The sequence below is a fragment of the Ylistrum balloti genome, unplaced genomic scaffold (genome assembly GCF_031769215.1).
Source record: "Ylistrum balloti isolate Yb309-2 unplaced genomic scaffold, AGI_CSIRO_Ybal_v1 Utg369576, whole genome shotgun sequence".
Classification (NCBI taxonomy): domain Eukaryota; kingdom Metazoa; phylum Mollusca; class Bivalvia; order Pectinida; family Pectinidae; genus Ylistrum; species Ylistrum balloti.
The window spans coordinates 341,244-357,323 of NW_026781869.1; the positions used below are offsets into that span (position 1 = coordinate 341,244).

The 16,080-nt window shown below is 34.7% G+C and overlaps 1 protein-coding gene across 1 annotated transcript; it reads right to left on the reverse strand.

The window, feature by feature from the left end:
• Positions 1 to 3,565: 3,565 nt before the first annotated feature.
• LOC132565466 (sodium-coupled monocarboxylate transporter 1-like) lies at positions 3,566 to 14,906 on the reverse strand. The gene is given in 16 exon segments (XM_060230117.1): positions 3,566 to 3,634; positions 3,858 to 3,976; positions 4,286 to 4,386; positions 4,962 to 5,203; positions 5,511 to 5,597; positions 6,579 to 6,649; positions 7,525 to 7,637; positions 9,944 to 10,032; positions 10,902 to 11,037; positions 11,731 to 11,868; positions 12,312 to 12,385; positions 12,550 to 12,630; positions 13,082 to 13,149; positions 13,986 to 14,037; positions 14,158 to 14,226; positions 14,574 to 14,906. Coding segments are annotated over 16 exon segments (1,842 nt in total).
• Positions 14,907 to 16,080: the final 1,174 nt, after the last annotated feature.

Here is a 16,080-nt window from a genome sequence, read left to right on the forward strand (position 1 = left end):
TATACTCTAATCATTATTCACACCAGAAATATTCAGACGGTTGCTGGGTAAGCTATAGGTAGCAATTTTATCGTTACTTTCCCTTAAATGTCTAAATAAATGTTGCCAGACGATGAAATAACCTACTCAGGTAAACTTTTTCTTTCTTAAGTCACATGTTTCAATGCTTTATTTCATTAGAAGGTTCTATTATAAAACAAAAACTAAAAAATACCATATATGGAGCAGAGCAAATTTGGATATGATACTGTTGAACAGGATGTGACTTCTCCGTCATAGTAAACCCCTTGAATATCCAGCATGTTATGTGTCAAACTTGATTAATACATGGCTGTTACCTTTATTCAGGAGAGACAGGAAACCCTGAACATGGTTAACAGATATACTTGTAGTTGAATACCACGAGGGGCTACAGAATATAAACAGACAATACAACAGCAGGTTATTATCCGTGAGAGAACATAATTACCTTATCAATATCCCGGTTTTAAAAGCGCCATTTTTTTTAGTTAATCGAGTGATAAACAATGCTGTAGTAGTTAAATACAATGCATAGATGTGGAAACAATAAAAGTAATTCGCATGAAGATGAACCAAAAATGACCGAATTCCATGCAGCATATTAGAGACAAAGCTTCACGAAAACGAAATTCCACACGATGTCTTTTTGACCGAAGCCCTTACTTCATTACTTGTGAAAATGCTTTTTCTGTGTATTTCCCTACATTTCAATATTTGCTGTGATATGCCAATGTCTCGTCTGTATACCAAAACGTGATTGTGAAATTGTTCTTCTGCCAAGGGGAACACTTGAGTAACTTCAATAAAATAATAACTAACAATTTATCTATAACAAAAATGAAAAAAATGTATCGAATGGCCTTTGTACAGGAAGGTTTCCTGGTTGTCATCATTTCATTGCGAAATATTTTACTATTTTATTTTGTTTGGTCGTCCTTTTAAGAAGAATATATCTGACTCGATTTCTCATTGTACCAAATGTAATGGCTCTTCAAACAGAGTGCCTTTATCAGTGTAGACAATGTAGACACACTCCTTCAACACTCCGAAGACATCACGGTTACGTATTGAACTGTAGGCCACTTATTGACTATCGCCGAGAGCAATTTGTGTTAATAAAGAGAGCGGTTCATTACAGCGTAAACAATGTTAACAAACATTTGTTTGTCTAACACAAAAAATCTATTAGGTTTGTATGGCGCTGATATTGCCCAATACTTAAATGTTTTGTTGATTTTGTTGATATACGATATATTAGATTTAAAAAGATAGTGAGCGGTCGTCTTTACTTACAATATACAACTAAGAAAGCTGTGTCTTAAGCGGGATTATATCGATTTACCTATCGTTAATGATTTTTTTTTATTTCTATATAGTAACAAACCTGTGTTCGCGATGAGATTAAACGATTTGGTATTTAGTTTCTTTCAAAAAGATTTTTTCTCTTTTACACAAACAGCAATTATTGAAAACTTTATTTACGAACTTTTCTTTTATCAAAAAAGAGTGCCAATGAATGAGAATCGATAAGTGTTTGTTATTCTTGGAATAATAACTACTCTGTTTCCTTGTGATGTTTTCATGTCACTGTTAATACACAAGATCCTGGTCCCAATATCACAAGTCCATGAAAGATGCCAAGAGTTTACAGAGCAATTTACAAAACAGGATCACGACAAATGAATAGGATGATGACTTACGGTTGTCATTATTAGTTTAACGGGAAATAAAATTCCTTGAACCACATAAAATCGTCTAAAATACCGAAATTTCAACAGAACTATGCTTTATGCGGTCACTCCTGAAAAAGTACAAAGCGATAAAGATCAGGGTAAGCTTCTTCTGCCTCGTCACCGATCCCATTATGTAATTTTAACGTTACCCCCTCCTGCTCAGGATACATTGACAAAGGACAACTCTGAAAGAATAGTCAACGTTGAAAAACAGGCAACACAGTGGCGTAGAACACACCATTACTTACACGGTACTAGATTCAAAATTATGTTTTAGGTAAATTGTAAAGAAACACTGAGTAAAGGGAGGTAAGTCATACGTAAGACATTAAAGTATGTAACTCTCACACTTTGCCAGACCTAATGCACATACATGTATACTCAGTGTACATATATATATATATCAATAACAGATGAAGAAATATTGATAACGTTTTGTCCCTGTCCTAATTCTAGCCACCTCGTAAGGCAGATTTTTGGACTGATATGTAAAACAATTACAGACTATATACTCATATTCCTGGAGATTCATCCTAAATTTTGACTGATGACATTCTCCTGATTACCTTTGGACATGAGTCTATTGTAAGCTTTTACCACATGTGTTTTTGTCGTGTTGCATATTTTGAAATGAAAGTGTGATGTGATACGTTGATGAATGATTAGTGTTTTGTTTGTTTAAAGAAGAAAAAAAGAAAACTGATTCAGACTTTTGAGGACTAAAGTTCATATCACGGGTTTATTCAGCTCCAATGATATGAAGTAAACACGAGATAAATCTGTTTTCCGATTGCTAATTGTATATTTCCAGTACATGTCTTAATTAATGAAAACAACCTTAACATAATTTATTGTAATTAGCTTCTCTAACTAAACCGGAAACTCACTTATGCCAACGTCTCTCATGTTGTGTCGCGTCTCCGGTTCATCCAGATTCGTCTACAAATTGATATACCTTTAGTATATGGTTGCATTATTAAAAACATGGCCATGCGTATTGTAATTGAAAACGACAAATTTCTTAACATGACGATTTTTTGGGGGATTATTTTATGAAAGAACATTTCATCATGTTTAAAGAAGGATAGCAGAAAACTTATTCAGACTTTTGAGGACTAAAGTTCATATCCCAGACGGTAGTGCGTTCACGTATGTTATAAGGTCCGTATTAACAGGTTTGTTCAACCCGAGGTTGGTGGTAATCTGTTTTCACATGGAGGTAAGTATCATTTGCAAAATTAGTTTAAACGAAAGTAGTCATTTCTTCCATATAGTGATTGTAGTGACGAATGATCCTTGGCATAATTCTGCATTTGCGATTCTTAAACTACGAATTATAATATTCATTACATACTCTTTACATTATGCCAGAAAGATCATTCTTAAACCATTATAGTAAGTTTTGAATGGCTCATACTATCTGCTCAGGCTTACAAAACATGACATGAATTTTCACTTGTTATATGCTACTCTTTAATCTTGCAGGTGCTTTTTGGATTAGTAAGGCTGGGAAAGTAGAAACATCCCAAACGGTAACTTTCATATTCCATTTATGTGCAATGTGAAAAACAAATCAATAATAAAACTATGGTTTGATAATTTAATTACTCAACGTCAAATTAAATGTAAATGATTTTGAATAGTCTACGTTTGATAGGTACTGAAAAATTATACAGAGTTTTATTCAGCTCCAATGATATGAAGTAAACATGAGATAAATCTGTTTTCCGATTGCTAATTGTATATTTCCAATACATGTCTTAATTAATGAAAACAACCTTAACATAATTTATTGTAATTAGCTTCTCTAATTAAACCGGAAACTCACTCATGCCAACGTCTCTCATTTTGTGTCGCGTCTCCGGTTCATCCAGATTCGTCTACAAATTGATATACCTTTAGTATATGATTGCATTATTAAAAACATGGCCATGCGTATTGTAATTGAAAACGACAAATTTCTTAACATGACGATTTTTTGGAGGATTATTTTATGAAAGAACATTTCATCAGCCTTTCCACTAAAACAAACTAATTTTACGTTTAGATTTTTATCATAAAGCATTGTTAGACTTGGTATCTCCAACTACGAAACCTACTTACAGTTGTTGATTTGTGATATTTCACACTACAATGGACATTTTCCATCTTCTGCCAAGGACAACAGCCACAGATAAGTTCACCAATGGGTACAACTAGTCCTGGCGCAACAGTCGGCCTTTCTGTAAATATTATATGTAAATGCCATCTTATGTCTAAATGTACTGTGAATGAGTGTCAAAAAGTCATAATAGAATATAATATCTGTAAATGAGGAAGAAGCAGAAAAATACTCTAGACTGTGATTAAGTGTCATTCAATCCAGCAATTGTGTATAAATTGTAGTCTTGATTATCGGATTATGTTATATTGCAGTGCTGAAGGGCAAAACTTTATAACAAATTTCAGGTTAACAAGCATAATCAGATGAAACCAATTCCAATACCCCAGTAATGGACATGATAAAGGCAATATCAGGCGGAAGGATTTACCTGACATACGGCTAGCGATAGCACCAATTAGGATCACGATGAGGATGGACATCGGTCCAAGCCAGCGAAAAGATAGTGAATACAGCACATCCACACCATGCCTTAAAAGAACATTTAAACATTCATATCGACAATTAAACAGGTATTCACTTCTGAGTGTGGTCGGAGGATCAACACGCAACAAAATATATACTCTTTCAACAATAACAGGCGAGAAAATAAGATTTTAGAGTTGCACATCTTCCCTCTGAAGAATATGAAACCACATCCCAGTATTCGGTTACTTTCCTAATTTTTTCTGCCTAATTTGACTTACTACATGTGTATGATTAAGTTGTTTTAAATATGAATTTACATTTGAAGAATCTAATGAGTGCAGTTTTCTGACTGGACAACAGTTAGCCGATTATAAGAAAGTGGCAAATTTCAATGGCATGCTAAAATGTTCTTCAAAATTGCCCCGTAGTTTCCTTGTGGAATTAAACAAGATATGATTATTGTTTACCTTTAAAGCGTCAAAATGTGTACATTTGAGAAACATCGATTCGAAACAAAACAGAAACCAAGTGGACACTTACACAGCTTTCTCATGCTCTCACACAAATCTATGTCTGTAGCAAATCATGCTTTAAAAAAAACCATAACTGGCTGTTACTGGAAAATTTGTGTCACTCACGGTCCGTCCATGCTATCCTTCGATCCCAATGTTAGGTCAGTTGCAGAAACATTTGTGCTATTAAGTTGAACGGCTGTATAGGCGTTGGTGTATGATTGGTAAGAAGAAATATTGATGATCGGACAGTTTTGTATGGAAGCGGGTTCTAATTTTGGGCTGCTTTTTAATGCAGATGAAGTCATTTTGCCCACAGTGATCCATCCAACCAACAGCACGCTGGTCGCGCCTCCAATCAGAGCTCCCTAAGAATATTACAAATGGTCGCCATAATATCGCATTATAGTTTTATAATTAGTCGTTATTACTGGCACGTGCCATTCATGTGTGATTTACAGGTCAACATTTACTGTCATGATCACAAAACGTTTTTAGGATGGACCAAAGGTTGGGCAAAAAGTGAACAGGTGAACAAATAATAAACTTTGAATGGTTTATGTTTATTCGGTATTAATTAGAATAGAAAAGAAACAGCTTTGTATAACTAATTAAAAAAGGACATTAAATTGTATACGAAAAGGCAATAGAAAGTAAGAGAGGTTGTGTACGTACGAATTTATTTGCCCAAGGTATAGTCCAGCCAAGAATGAAGATTCCTCCCATTGTACCAATTATCATACCAGATGTTGTAGAGAATATCTATAAAGATAAAACACTATACATACAAAATGTAACTGTCAAATATCTGCCAATATTTCATATCAAAACGTGAGGATTTTTTTTCTTGTTTTTGCGTCTTTAAACGTTTATAATTTAATGATGCTTGTACTTGTTTCATTAAATCTATTCTGTTATTTTTATACATCTGTTGATACGAGACATCTAAAGCAAAACAATAAACAGGCACAGGATACTATCGTATTTCCCTATTTGTATTTACTTAACTTTAACGAAAAACAATTTCATCATTACCTACATTAACATCGTACAACGATCTTTGGAAACAAATATGGCCATGAGGATTTCGATTTTCCATTTCTGAAGAGTAACATTTCAAAACAGATTTAATTTATTTAATTTTCGTATTTGATCCGATATTCAAGGGTAACTTGATAAGATGTCGACAGCTGACATGTAAACTATGAAACCATCATGGTGATCACAAGGCTCTCAGTGGGAAATGTGTCCTATCCGTGTAAGTTATGGATTTTGACGTGGCTAATGCTTGCTAGCTATGTCTGATATTTCCATAATTTTGACCTTTGGAACGTGACATCACTCAAATAGATTGACCAAGATTTATGTGGTGGATGTTGTCAGTGAAGCAGATGGTATTAACCTTTCGGGAACAATATATCTCCTTGCAGTTAACATGTAAACGTTTCTTTGCTTCATACATTGCTTTCGTTTCACCGGATTTGAATTTAAACGGTAATTATGTTTACATGAGGGTGTTTTAACAACATGGTCACGTGTACCCTCGGAACACTTTTATCTGTATGTGGTTAGATATGCTATGATCCTTTTCCTTTACATTAAGGATGATTAAACATGAAACAATTACACAGACAATAATTGTCTATGTTTGTCCGTAATTGGGCGTTTATTTGTCTAATTTGGTGACTGCGAATTGTTGCCTACGTCAACAGACATGCACAGGTTCACACGTTTTATACCCACCTGGATGACAGGACCTTCCGTATGGGAGACAAGAATAGCAACGGCCACTCCACTAATGCCAAATCCTAAAACTGAATAAGACCATTTTGAAATAATTAATAAGCACCTTTTGTATTTAATTTGTATTAATTTCGTACCTATTTACGTACTGTTAATTCTAAAACTTCTAAAATTGTTCTACTACTACTACTACTACTATTAATAATAATAATAATAATAATAACCTTTCTAAAACAGGAAAAAAAATTAATAAGATGAAAAAACCATGGTATTTACTGGCTATGGAAAAACTCATTTTGTATGAAAAGGTTAATTGTTAATTTTGCTCGTATGTGAATGCAAACAAATATTTAAACTGTAACATTAAAAATACGCACGTCTGATAGTTTCGCCCTTATTACGAATAACACAAAAGTTAAACTATGTTGAAAGTCTTCCCGTGTACAGCTTAGACAAATTGCGTTGCTGCCAGTTTACATTGGTCTAGTTCGTTAATTCAGCTCAAAATCTTTATAAAAGTTAAAGTTAATCTATGTGTCAACTGGAAGACATGACCAGGTAGATGAGAAACAAAGAAACTCTGTGAAAGGATATATGTAAGTAGGAATATAAGAAAGGATATATAAGTGAGAAGTTAAGAAAATGTGGGTTAGAAACGAGTATAATGGAATGATAACAACAAAGAAAATACCGACAAGTCAATTGAATACTCGCGTAAGCTCATATTCCCTGTAAATGGTTCAGAACATGATGACAGATTTACACGTAGAAAACCCAAACCATCTCTACCCCTCCCCGTCCTCATAAAAAATTACAAGGACAAAAAGTTCTAAAAGGTATGCCTCTGCTTCATCTCTAACACGCCCCGCTTATATTGTATTTGTACTGTAAGAAAGAGAAAAGGAGTAAAGGGGAATGAAAGAATGACACAACAGAAACAATTAACCTGCGAGTTTAGTAATAACAATGCCTCGTCTTTCGGACATCGCTTTGGTGTGTGGTCTGACGATATCTTCCCAAAAAACAGCCGAACAGCTACTTAATATTGACGACAGTGTACTGAAATATATAAGGAATGGTCTTACAAAAGTACATCAATAGAGCAAAACATATGCTTCGTACCGACGACAATGTACTGAAATATATCAAGTCTATTAAATACAGAAATATAGCCGAGTGGCTGTTTGACAAACACAATATCGTCATGCCAAAATACGGCTTCATAAACTGGACAATATTGTCATTTGACACAGATGTACATTTTCGGTAAATAAATCTGAGGGTTGGACTCGTTTACAGAATTATAGGGTACTTCAATGCAGGAGATAGACATTTAAGTATTGTGTGTAAATTTCATTGCATTGGTAGCGTTATATAAGTTTGTTTTTGTTGTAACTATCATATTCATGGTGACATGCTGGGATGGCATCAGGCCATCATCATTGATTTAAGTACGAAATAGCGAACAAAAACGTCAAGGTTGCAGATTTGTCAAAAGAAAACATCATGAATGGAATTTTGCATTTATCTTGAACGTTAGAAACGAAACAAAACAGCATAAATCCAATAAATTTGTTTCAACGAAAGGAACAATATAAAAGTCAAGAGTTCTGATTATATTGCTATTGTTAACAAGGAATATTAAAACCATTTCACATTCCAAATAAGGGTTCATGTAGACCTACATAAAGCGCATCTATATCATTATCTAAATGCCACTGACTATCATGAGACAACAGTTATCGTTTCCTCTTCAATATTGCAGAAGATTGCAACATGGAGCGATTTGTACTTTTATCAAACTTGTACATGCATTGAAATATTTACATCTGTATTATTGGATTGCGCATAATAGAATGAATGACCTCAGCATGTCACAATGAAAATGATATTTCTAAATATAACCAGTTGACAGTTCAAATCATATATGAGATAGGAAATGTAGATACATATACATAATTAATGTATTCTGTAGAACCAACGTACAATGTAGAGACACCAGTTGTTTCTATATAACAAACGTTAATTTATGCATTAGTTTTCATTCTTTTATATATCAAATGTAAAGATGATTTATTCAAAAGACAAGTGTCACAATTAAAATAATTTCACCTAAATGTAATTTCGTATAAAAAGAATAAACAAAAACGCTTTGAATGTCTTTCTGAAGGTTCATTATTGAAATAAGAAACAAAGCTTCATGTATTCATGTATCTGGTAAATGTAAATCAGACACACAGCGAATTATTTCTGAGATATGCCAGTATTCAAATAATCTTTGACAATGAGAATGTATACAGAATTCATCTGGGATGTCTAACAAATGCAATCTCAAATATTGTACGAAAGACATTCAAATTGAGGGATATTTACTATATTTATTAATCTAGATAAATAACCTTGCGGAAGCCAAGGTGAAATACCAGTAACTGTCTTTTTGATTTGGAAAATAAAATACAGGTTAGTTTATCTTTACGAGAGGCACTAAATAGTGAAGGCAAAGCAGGTAGGTATACGTATCTCACCTGAGAGGGACACTGAACCGAGAAAACAGGAAGAGATAAGTAGGACATTCCTGACCTGAGAGTGTCATTAATTCGAGAAGACAGGAAGAGGTGGGTAGGACATTCCTGACCTGAGAGTATCGCTAATCCGAGAAAACAGGAAGAGGTGGGTATACATATCTGTCCTGAGAGTGTCACTAATCCGAGAAAACAGGAAGAGGTGGGTATACATATCTGTCCTGAGAGTGTCACTAATCCGAGAAAACAGGAAGAGGTGGGTATACATATCTGTCCTGAGAGTGTCACTAATTCGAGAAGACAGGAAGAGGTGGGTAGGACATATGTGACTTGAGAGTGCCACTAATCCAAGATGACAAGAAGAGGTGGGTATACATATCTGTCCTGAGAGTGTCACTAATCCGAGAAAACAGGAAGAGGTAGGTAGAACATTCCTGATCTGAGAGTGTCACTAATCCGAGTAAACAGGAAGAGGTGGGTAGGACATATATGACTTTAGAGTGTCACTAATCCAAGATGACAAGAAGAGATGGGTATACATATCTGTTCTGAGAGTTTCACTAATCCGAGAAAACAGGAAGAGGTAGGTAGAACATTCCTGATCTGAGAGTGTCACTAATCCGAAAAAAATAGGAAGAGGTCGGTAGGACATATATGACTTTAGAGTGTCACTAATCCAAGATGACAAGAAGAGGTGGGTATACATATCTGTCCTGAGAGTGTCACTAATCCGAGAAAACAGGAAGAGGTAGGTAGAACATTCCTAATCTGAGAGTGTCACTAATCCGAGTAAACAGGAAGAGATAAGTAGGGAAAAATCATGAAAACACCAACATATCTCACCTGAGAGAGGCACTAAACAAAGAAGACAGGAATAGACCCGGTAGGAACGGCATATCTTGAAATATCTCTGTCACCATGGCAGGCATCAACTAGTAACGATATTGTTAAATTTGGTTTATTAATTATTGTAGCATTACTTGTGTCGACAGGTAGCACAATGTTTCACACATTTCCAGTTATATCAATCTACTTTACTTTACTCGACATGACGCTATGCAAAATCGATTAAATCACTATCAAGCTATTTCATTCGACGACACAATTTCTGTCATTTTCCAATACAATATTCGAATGCTCGAATTAAATAAGGTAATGTAGATTACTACGATAATTAGATGTTTCTTACTTTACTTAAAATGTTTTTATAATAAGCACTACAATAGCATGAATACCGGTATTTTGATGTTAACTCATGTTAAGCTCAGTCTCATACTAGGTGTAAGTAATTTCACAAAAGAAAACTACATTTGAATATCTCTAGGAAAACAAACTAGAACAAAAACAAATCCCTCGAGAAAAAAAGATATCAACGTATTAATAGAACGACTTATCGGATGTCAGATTTATTTCAAAATGTTGATGAACGATATCGATGGAATAACAAGACCTGACGTAATAATTGTTGGAATACGAATTTCGATACTGGGATTCTTTATAAAAATCGGGGGGAAATTACTAACATGTAAACATAATCTTAATCCAAACTCAAATTCAACAAAACAAAGTTTACAAGGATACTCACGACAAAATAATAAAATAAAAACAGGTATTCCGGAAAAGTAAGCGTCATGTAAATCTTGTCCAACACGAGTAAGTAAGGACAACAAGGTATAGAACAACGGAACAAACAGGCAAACTAAGGAGCATCAAACACATCCAGCTAATAGCGCACAAAGAAACAGAATATTTCTTAACGAGCAACTGTTAACATTCCCCTACATTTATGACATGTTATAACCTGATTTGAGTTGTCCAACTGTTTGGAAAGTAAGGGGTCACATCCTTTCTGGTTGTAGTAAGCGAACATAATGGCCCCACCCACCGTTGTCAATATTGGTATCACCAGCGAAAGTATGGCGGAGACGAGATACATTCTGAAAGTAATTATTAATGTTTAGAATACATATATATTTATACATTGGTATTTTCACTTTAGGTTATGTTTCCCCAGAAATTATAAAACGAAGAACATAAATATAGATAATGCTGTGTTTATGAATTAAGGTATAAAGCATAGAAGCGACACTATTCAATACATAGTGCTGCAGTTTAATAGTGGTATTACCGTTTCGAGTTCAATCGTCATTTACATAACATAGGGTTACTCATTCGAATCTTGAATATTTGTGAGTTTTTAAAATTTCAAATAACATACACATGTACGTATTAAATGTTGGCTTTATGAATGGAACAGCCACGGGGCACTTATTCCATGCCATGATGACGGCATCAAAATAATGGCAAAATAATTTTGCACTCCGACAAGTGTCATAAATTTGAATAAGCATTGTTTGCATTCTATATTCCTGGAGTCAAAAAGCTATGAGTTATTACATTATATTTGTAGCATTTTGGCATGTTATTAATATGAAAGTAGATCCCAACTGTCACGAGCCATGCAGTGGTAAAATATGAAATAATGTATCGCCCGGCTTTACAGATATCATAAGGACACACTTGAAAGATACCAAACACATCCAAGAAAGAAATGTTTAAATACGAAGAGACAGTAGTATATTGTTAACTGTCATTTAGGTTTTAACAGTTTGTCCGAAACATATTCAAACCTTTGAGTTGTTTGTATATTTGGAGTCGCTTTAATCCGGAGAAAGGATGTTTGCATGAAAGGTCTCATCAGACCCAGTATAAAACCGCCAACAAACACACTCCAGAAGGACTGCCGAACTGTAGGATCGACATCAAATCTAAATAAAAGCAATTGATATAACTTATTATATAATTACAGTTAGTATTATTTAACTGTCATTTGTATGTGTGTTTGTATAAACAAATCTAAGCTGTAGATGCTTCCACAGAAGTTCCCATACATATTGGCTAGTATATTCTGACTCGACCTTCCTGAGAAACACAAATCACCTCAGTTAGGTATTGCAAGGCGTTGCAAGGTCTGGTGATTTCTCCAAATAAGCTTCCCGCCTTGACTTTGCTTTATTTTTTCTGTGAAAAGCTTAACATAAAATTTGTGATTTCTGAAACCAGCGACACTTTGACACTGATCTGCTTAATTATGTTTTTCTGCAAGTATCTCTAGAACAATTAAGACTTTTCTGTTCTAAGCAGTAGTAAAGAAAACTTATCTTAAAGAAAATAAACAAATCAAATCAAATCTAATAGACGACTAACTTACACAAAAAAGTTAAGGCGACCCGTTTCGTACACTTTTTGCCACGTCGAAGCTAATCCACCGGCATCCATTGTACCCTGGTGATCGAAAACACGGAAGAGAAATTATCAAATGAATTATATTAGTCAAAAAGTATAGTTAGTCGTCCATCAAAGTACGATACAGTTACGAAAATGGAAAAATACCAAATGTAATCGACCATGTAAGTTACATTAGATATCATACATTACAGGTCAGTTACCTTGATAATGACTGCAAACATCCCACCAAACATCAAAGCGGCTTGAATTACGTCAGAATAAATGACGGCCTTGAAACCTCCCTTTAATTACAAATCATGTAATAGAATAAGAAAACATTTTGGTTGTCGAATTCAATACCACTTAAATTAGCGAACCATTCGATCGTTATTTTACTATACCTTTCTTCATAACAGATTATATAAAAGAAAAGTTAACTTTAAGGAAATGACAAGGGTGCTGCTTCATGTACATCGAGCGTACATACTCTGCTGTTGTAATCACTCTGATGAGACAGGCATATAAGGGGTAGTAAAAAACAGGAACACATTTTAAATCATGCCATAGGTATAACAAAGTTATTTAATGATTACTGCCATTGAACTAATTAAGATAAAAGTCTTGGTAAATGAGGAAATCCATTAATCTGATAATGGTAAATGTGTTGATTTATGTAATAGAACGACTGGCTCCATCAAAGATAATTAATACCCAAACTTTCACAGCCTTCTTAATATTGCATTAGTGACTTACAATTAATGTGTATATCAGTACAACAGCCATAAGAGAGACGATAGACCACCAGATGTCTAAGCCAGCAACTGTGAATAAAAAATAATGGAGCATGGGCTGAAACGTCAGTGACAAGCACCAATGTAGACTTGGTAGAGAACAAAGCAACTAAAATCAACATTGTGATAGTCGCGCAATAACTTCAGCCTATGTTGATAATGTATAGTATGATTAAGCTGTAGTAATATGACAGAAAAACAATAAAAATATATTAATACATTTATAAAGTCTAAATTTAATGAGCACAGTGAGAAAAGGTCCACACAGTCTGGAAAGACGTCTGCTTCATCGATAACATCCGCAATGAAATTGTAGGTCAATCACAATAAATGGGGGCACGGTCTCAACCTTGGTCATGATTAACCAAGAAACGAAGGAAACACCTACATTTTGACAGAGTGTTAATTCAAACTGAAATTCGATGAAACTATGGCAAACTATGAACTAGGAACAATTTGCCTGAATCAGTACATGGAGAATAAGACCATAATAAGACAACGTTCACAATGTAAATTTCGGTCAATTTAAGTAAGTATTGTCTCGTTCAAAACGAGAACTATGTATACAACAACTTAACCACTAGACAAATCAACGAGCAATAAACAACAAAACACAGAAGAAAATGCACAATGTTAAATATTTCACACTGAGATCGTTTTCACGACCGTATGAATTCTCCATAATTTTTCATCAACGCACGTGTCTCGAAACCCGCTGCTGTGAGTTAAAAGGTTTTCCTCTCGTTCGAAAACAAAGATGATAATTATAACGTATCACTGCGACATTTAAGCATAATAGGTTTGGGAAGCACTGTATAATGCTACGGAAAAAAGGAATCATACCAAAACCGTAGGTGCGTACTTACCGGCCTTTAAAGTAACGGCAGGCATCGCTAAAACGGTTCCCATATAATTCACCTGTATCAAAATAAAACAACGTTCAAGGATCATGATAATCAAGACATAGCACCACACACCTTTTTTACATTTTGATAATCAATGTATATGATTCCTGTATCTTTATACACTCGGACATACCCCAAAAATAATGCTCAGAATAGTCCCGAATAGTCTTATAACGTGGGACTGGTACCTCACCTCAAGATACTGTAAAAGAAAACAGTTGTTAATCAACAAAACTGATGATGATGTAACTCAGGTCATTGTACCAATGAGGATATCATAATATATTTCTGGTATTAATAAATATTTACACTTTCTATGAAGATGTTAACAATTCATTCAGTGATGTTGTTTGACACTCGTGAAACGAGGTTCCACATATACCTAGCGTATACAGTTGTCTGCTGTTCCTTGTATCCATTACAGTGTTCAGTTACGTCATAATACATTGTCGTTAGTAAACACCCTGTTTATGCTTTACATTTGGAAACATGAACGTTAGAAAAATAGACCTGATAAAGTTGTGGCTGTATCAATATTACAGATCTTACCTCGAAAATACTGGTCATTTCCAAATTCTTCAGGTAAGGAATAAATATGTACATTGAGACTAAATCGGCAACAGCAAAGCCCACGAATAAAAACAAGACTTGCATGCCGTATATATAAACCTCAGCAGGAATTCCTCACAGCATGATTCCCGATTTATACGACACGAGAAGCGACAATGCAACAGGGAGTATCGCCATGTCTCCGTCACCCATGATATATTGAGCTGTTGTCTTGAATTTCTCACCTTTAAGGGAATAGTACAAACCCATTCCGAGAGACAATAGCACAGTTACTACCAGAACGACGTAATCTTCCAATTTCAGGATCGCCATGCTTCGGTAATTACAGAATAGACTGATGCCGTTGATAGTAAGTGTCGAATCAACTTAACTTTAATCTGAAACATAGAACGAACCAAAAGAGAATAACCTATTGTTAAGATGAAGGACATATTCATATCAACGGAAATGTGCTAAATTTTACTAGCCACATCGAGCAAGGACCCAAAAACAAATGCACTGTAGGGATTGTAGAACTGTCTTAAATACGATCTTCTATGGGATACGAGAACGCACAAGACTTAAATACTTTCTTCCATTTAACATATTTACACCATAATTACATTGGAATGTGAAACTTTACCAGAGGAATAAAAGGACGGAATATAATGATCCTTACAATAACATACCATCGCCTTTGGGAATACCGAAGGTAGAATCTTTTGGTAGACGTCATCCGACGTTTGGCGCAACATGCAAGCCGCGACATTGTAGAGTGACACAGAACAGAATATACACATAGATTTATTAAAAGCCATCCTGTGTTTGGAAAGTATGATCTTTATTGAATTATGGAATAAGAAAGCCTCCAATTATAATGTTCTGAAATTTTTCGACCAATTACGATATTAATAAGTCCTGTCCTAGAATTGCAAATCATCCGCATGTTACGAACTTTTCCTTCCAGGAAAATTCTAACAATTTCTTCTACTGTGAATTTTTTCCACTTCTGGAGCGCATCATACCTGCATTACCAACCTACACCATATAAATGTTCATGTAGATTCGATATTCTTGGGCTTGTTTCCGCCATCACTATTTTCCTTCCAGATATCGACATTGGACTAAAGAACTAACAATGCAGCGTTTGGAAAGATTCAGATTGATGAAGATTCTGGGAAAGTTTAATGGTAGTCATAACGTTTCGATTTTGTTTTATTTCCTTGTGCGTTATGAAGTTGGACGTGATTGCTGGTCGTTAGTTTCCCTGCCGGTTCTGTCATTGTTGACCTTGCTTAGTTTTCGTTTCATTTGGGAATGTGTCATAATTCATTTGGATTGACAGCTATTTACATAGCGGATGTCAGCTATGAAGCAGAAAACGTTTATCCATTCTGAACACCTGGTCTTTTTTCTTGTATATTTTCAAGGACCACCGTTCATAGTTTTCGATATTTTCTTTGTTTGTGTTCAGGACTTAATTTCACTGCCGAATCCTAGAAGTACG